Source organism: Enhydra lutris, unplaced genomic scaffold (assembly GCF_002288905.1).
Source record: "Enhydra lutris kenyoni isolate GAN:26980312 unplaced genomic scaffold, ASM228890v2 scaffoldscaffold5, whole genome shotgun sequence".
NCBI classification, from domain to species: Eukaryota; Metazoa; Chordata; class Mammalia; order Carnivora; family Mustelidae; genus Enhydra; species Enhydra lutris.
The window spans coordinates 407253-413771 of NW_019154089.1; the positions used below are offsets into that span (position 1 = coordinate 407253).

The 6519-nt window shown below is 34.2% G+C and overlaps 1 protein-coding gene across 1 annotated transcript in view; it reads right to left on the minus strand.

Moving 5' to 3' along the window:
• Window positions 1-6519, minus strand: part of LOC111141053 (protocadherin alpha-1-like) — a 30035-nt gene that overhangs the window by 6828 nt on the left and 16688 nt on the right. Inside the window, exon 2 of the mRNA XM_022493383.1 lies at window positions 9-603. Coding sequence (XP_022349091.1) covers window positions 9-603 — 595 coding nt within the window. The remainder of the gene's footprint in view (window positions 1-8; window positions 604-6519) is intronic.

The window sequence follows — 6519 nt, forward strand, 5'->3', positions numbered from 1 at the left end:
TCCAGCACCAGCGAATAGTAGTTCTTGAAGGTGGACACCAGCTTGAAGGGAACGTGGGGCGACAGGGTGCAGGTCACCTGCCCATTGAGACCGGAGTCGCGGTCAGACAGACTGATCAGGGCGATGACGGCCCCCACTGAAGCGTTTTCTTGTACTGGCAGAGATATGGAGGTTATGGCCATCTCTGGGGTATTATCATTCTCATCCAGGAGTTTTACTATTACTTTGCAGTGTCCAGTTAATGGGAATGGACTTCTATCTACAGCATCAATATTAATTTCATATAAATTACAGTCTTCGTAATCCAGTTCTCCCTTAACTGTTATTTCCCCACTATTCGAATCGATTTTAAATTTAGATTTGACATTGTCAAGAACAAGATCACTAAAGAGATATACTATTTCCTTATTAATGCCGTCATCTGCATCCGAGGCGTTCAGTTTAATAACTAATGTCCCATTTGGTGCATTTTCTAATAATCTGATATTATAAACTGATTTATCAAATTTGGGGGCATTATCATTCGCATCCAATACGTTAATCAATAATTGAACTGTACCTGTTAGTTCAGGTTTTCCTCCATCAGTTGCAGTCAGTAATAAAAGATGTTCCTGGATTTCTTCCCGATCTACTGCTTTCTTTAAGACTAGCTCTAAAATGCTTGTTTCTTCTTCATTTGCTTTAACATCCAAATCAAAATATTCATTACTATTTAGTTTGTATCTCAATTCTGCGTTTGCTCCGACATCCATATCAAATGCGCCCTCTAGCGGAAACCGGGAATCCACTATTCTTGACTCTAAAATAAATAATCTTTGTTCCTTTCGGAAGAACCTTGGCGGATTGTCGTTAATGTCCTTCACCTCCACCTCCACATGGAAAACCTGCAGCGGCCTGTCCACGATCACCTCCAGGTGGATGCTGCACTCCAGACTCCGCCCGCACAGCTCCTCCCGGTCGATCCGAGAATTCACAAACAAAATGCCATTCTGCAGATTTACCTCCAGAAGGTCTCTATGACCTTTGGATGCCACTCGGAAAAGGCGTGGCACCAGCTCCGCGAGCTCCAGCCCCAGGTCTTGGGCGATGTGGCCCACGAAGGTGCCGTGTTTGACCTCCTCCAGGACTGAGTAGTGGACCTGGCCGCTCCCGGCCTTCCAGACTGTGAGGAGCAGAAGCGAGAGCAGCAGGAGCCGGGAACCTGGACTTCTCTGGGAATATACCATCGCAAATACGTTGCAATTTTCAAATGTCTATTGTACTACAACAAGGATAGCTTTTGGAAACCTAATTCTCAATTTACTATAATTTTTTATTTGCTCACCTTTTCAGCTTCAGCAGCAGAGTAAAACACGGAGTAGCCTTTTCCTTTCTAAGGAAAACAAACTCACCGTATCCCTTTATTGGGGGCGGGGGGGGAAGCTAGCCACCAAACTTGCGGTTTCCAGCGCCATCATGTGGATGAAAGGGTGAGTTTTTACTTTATTGTGCTTTATTTGCCTTAGATTCGTTAAATATTTCCCAATTACAATGACTTTTAGGTGTTCTTTATTTTCCTTATCTCTAATTTAAACACATCGTTAAGACTATAATAAAGAATATCTGTTTTCATTAAAATATTGCAAAATCAATACTACTTTAGTCGTGCCACACCAGTCTTTACTAGAGTAATTTGTATTGGTCTATTCCATTTAGGGAGTGGCTTTCTATAATTCCTATAAAATTAAAGGTTTTAGTTTTTCATTTATTTCCATATTTAAATATATCTTATTAAATTTCTTGAGTGTTTTCTATTATTTTGATGGGATGTTTGTACACTACTTCTATGTTATTCATGAAACAATTTTATACTCCTATTTGCAGCACTTAATATTGGCTTTTTGTTGATATTATCTTTAAAGTAACAAACTATTTGAATAGCGTTCTTGTGTGAGTTACTGTTTTCAAGTCTGATATTCAAATTGCTAAAAATCCATTTCTTTCATTTCTCCCTATATCACCTACTTTTCATGTTGACTAAAAAATCGTATGTGGAGGGCGCCTGGGTGGCTCAGTGGTTAAAGCCTCTGCCTTCGGCTCAGGTCATGATCCCAGGGTCCTGGGATGGAGTCCTGCATTTGGGCTCTCTGCTCAGCAGGGAGCCTGCCTCCTCCTCCTCTCTCTCTCTGCCTGCCTCTCTGCCTACTTGTGATCTGTCAAAAAAAAAAATCGTATGTGGAGATCTAAATTTTCTAGAGGCCAAAATCATAGTAAAAACACTTTTGGTCAGTATCTTGACACCATTTTTCAAATTAGAGGCATCTAGCAGCATTTCTTCAACTACTGATAAATCACAGTTCATATAAACTGTGAAAGTACATATCTTTGTTTTAATGCAGCAAATCAAAATACTAATATTTTCCTGTAGATAGAGTACTCCATTAAATGTTTGAGTTCCAGTAAAAATTAAAACATTGAGAATAAACCACATTACTAACTGGACTATGTTAATTTCATCTCTTTTTAATTATCCATTTGATTTACTGCATGAACCACTTAGACTTACTTATAAATATGACCAGAAGAAAATGTCCCAAAAGAAAATGTCACCAATTTTTTCCACTGAAAAAAAATTTAACCTTCTGCTTGTGTATATACTACCTGGAACTCCTTAAATATTAAAAAATCCTCCTTACTTATGAAGACATTGGAGATCAATAATTCTATTACTTGACACTTTTACATGTAAAGCATAAACCCCAAATATATTCCTTAGTTTTGGTTTAAGTTGCATGTGAGACTTGAAGTATTATTTTTGTGTCAATTTATAAAACAAATGTGGAAAATGGTAATATAAAGAATAGTGAGAAAATAAATAAGAAATTACTAGAAAATACAAAATCATTTGAAATACTTTTGCTTCCCAGTATTCAAAGTAGGCAAGAATTAGAATAATTTTACTGGATTCATTTCTTATATAATATTTAACAGTAAATTTAACATTCCTTTAGTTTTTCAAAGATTCTTACTCTCTCTACTAATATGACTTTCTCCTTAGGACTCAGATTACCCAAACACCAAGGAATCTGAGCACTAATCCATTTTCCAGATTACTTATCTGTTACCGATAATGATCATTTGAAAACATTTTAATATACAACAGCTAAAAAAACAAAAATAATAATAAATGTGTTGAAAATATCATCAGTTATGGTTTATTTATCTTCTATTATGGAACCATGACTGATATGAAACTCCAAAACCATACTATAAATAAATTTATTTTTGAAAAAAGTAAATGTCAAGTATTTAACAGCCAAACTGACAGTATGATGTTAACTATGTATGCATGGTGATTTATAGAATATTTTCAGTATATATTTCAACATACACAATGGAAAAAATGGCATCAACAGTATCACATACTTGCTCATTTGTAATTTTTTCATGTAAATATATAGATATTTCAAGAGAAAACAAGACTTTTGTCATTTGACCCATCTTAACATCTGTTAGATACTATTAAGTTTTTGAATTGCCATTTGCATTAGTCTTTCAATGCTCAACTGTTCTGGGGGAGGTTGAGTTCTCAATAATTAAAGACTCTCTTGTCTTAATTCCACAGACAACTCCATAGGTAGTGAAAATTCTTTAAATCTTCTTCCAAACCATTCTTTCAATCAAATATTATAGATTACCTTATTAACTGATCTTTTCACTTGCTAGTTTCTTTATAATTTTTAAACTTTGTTACAGAAATTAAACTCCTTCCTTGACCATGAATTTAGGTTAAGAAAATCAGATGGTGGGCGCCTGGGTGGCTCAGTGGGTTAAGCCGCTGCCTTCGGCTCAGGTCGTGATCTCAGGGTCCTGGGATCGAGTTCCGCATCGGGTTCTCTGCTCGGCAGAGATCCTGCTTCCCTCTCTCTCTCTCTGCCTGCCTCTCCATCTACTTGTGATCTCTCTCTGTCAAATAAATAAATAAAATCTTTAAAAAAAAAAGAAAATCAGATGGAGTTTTGAGGCATCTCTACTTAATACAATGGGAAGTATTCCAAGATGAAGCTATGCTAGAAAATTTAACTTTGCATTGGAATCTAGATGCCCATTATTACCTACAAACTCCAGAATAAAATTTCAATAAGCTATATTTCTCCCTTATCTGTAAAATTTTACATAGTTCTACCACATTGCCCAGAGACTACAGGTGAAGTTGCATCTTATAAGGATTTATAAATAATTTATGCAGCTGTGTCAAATTTGACCAAAAAATTAATTATAAAAAATTATCCTATGAAGGCATATTTGTGCATATGGTATATATCTTTACATTACTTTTTAATGGTTCATCATCCCTATAAAATACTGTGCTAAAATATTTATATTTTATATGCATTCTAGGGAGAAAAATCTGAGAGTAATTTCAAAGAACCTCTAAGTGAAAAAGTAAAGTACATTAAGTATAATATTTACTCACAGTCCTATTGCCTTTCTAACTGCCAAATAGACTCATTTAAAAGTAGAAAGACACAAGAGAGCTAAAATTTAAAACTTTTGGTTCTATTATCTGTATTCACATTAATATCCGTGTAGCCTCAAGCAACTTTTTTATCTCGGCAACAATTTATTCATCATTTAATTGAGAGAAACTATTCTCTTTTAGGTCATATTCAGTTTTAAAATCCTAGATCAAGCAAGTAGAAACTTGCTGAGGTGTAAGATTCTTATAGCATTAGCCAGTGTCCAAGGTGGAAAAGAAGAAAGCAGGGTAATTAAACAGTAATAAAATTCAATAAGCTTGGTTCTTATGATTTCATGGTGAGGAAGAAGAAACAAAGTTTCAAATAAGGTACAAAATTTCTGTTCTATTAACTTTATTTCAAGTACTACATAATAGAACCAGGAAGTCAGTGGGAAAGAAAAAATGTTCAGAAGATTTGTAATGACAGACATCATTATAGGAGATAAAAAAAGAAAAAGAAAAAAAAATACTTATTTTAATTAAAACTTTTCCATAAATGCCCTAAATCTATATCTGTGAGATATTTATTTATGTTATCCATCTTTTAAGGAAAATAATGACATCTACAACAACTATAACTTTTCAAGCACAATATCCAAAACTCACTACAAAACTATCAGGCTTACCGAGCAAGAGGATCATGAGAAAAAAATATCACAGTGATCTGATAGAGCACAAATAAACTATGATTACTGTATTGAAATAAATGCATACTAAAATAAGGAATTTTGCCAGAAAACTGAAATCTATCTTCAAAAGGAAACTACAATTCTAAAGCTAAAAAATTTCACAATTGAAGTTTAGAGTCCATTGATGATTTTAATAGTAAATTGAAGTAAGAAGAGAAAAGTGCTAAATTAGAAGATTAGTCAGAACAAATGTCCAGCGTGTAATAAGGAGACCAAAAATTATCTTTAAGAAACAGAAAGGGGCATAGAAGAGAGGAGAGATATAGTGAAAATTTTTACACACAAATCCCTTGAGTTACGGAAGAAGAGGATAAAAAAACATGACGCAGAAGTGATACTTGAAGGCAGAATGCTGAAATTTTTTCTGCCTGATGAAAGATACAAAGCCACATATTCAAGAAGCTTTCAATCCTGCAAACAAGATAAAATCAAAGAAAACTAAACAGCACATAATAAAGCCACTGAAAATAAAAAACTAAGAAAAGTATAAAAAGCAGCTGGAGGAAAATAAGAAGGGAACACTACCTGAACAATAAACTTGACAGCAATTTATTTCAAGAATGGCATTCATTTCAGGGATATCACCTTAAAAGTGCTCAGAAAAAATATCAGTTTTAACTCAGAATTTGGTACTCAGCAACACTATTTTTCAAAAGTGATGATGAAATAAGCATCGTTCTGATATAGAAAAAATTAGAGAATGCTTAACCACCAGTAAAACAAACATTAAAGAATTTCTTCAGGAGAAAAATGATCCCAGAAGGAACTAACTGTACAAAACATGATAATTACATAATCTGTATGTAGAACAAATGTATAACTGAAAGGCATAATACCAAACAAAAGTGGAAGCAGGCAAATGAAATTCTTATTCAAGGTCCTACCATTGTCTGAAAGTGGTAAAAGGACTAATCTAATTTAAATTTTAACAAGTTATTAGTGCTATTTTAAAATCCAGAAAATCACTAAAGAAACTAGTAAAAGAATATACTGTATAATTGAAAAGATAATAGAGAAAATGAGTAATTAAAATATACGAATCCAGATAAAGATAATAAAGGAAGAGAAGTAGAAAGGAAATTTTAGGGATTATGTTAAACTATGCCAATCATAATTAATTATTCATCCTGAGCATTTTTTAATTAGGAAGAAATTGATAGGATACAGAAAATAAAACTTTAGATTAAAAATCAAAATTAATAAAGGGTATTTAAAACTAACCTTTGAAAGGGAATCTCCAGTTGCTGGCTGCAGATCCTCTCTGTCGTTAGAGTCAGGTACACTGGGACTGAAGGCCATGAGGTCAGTCTTGGGCGCGCCCTCCCCAGA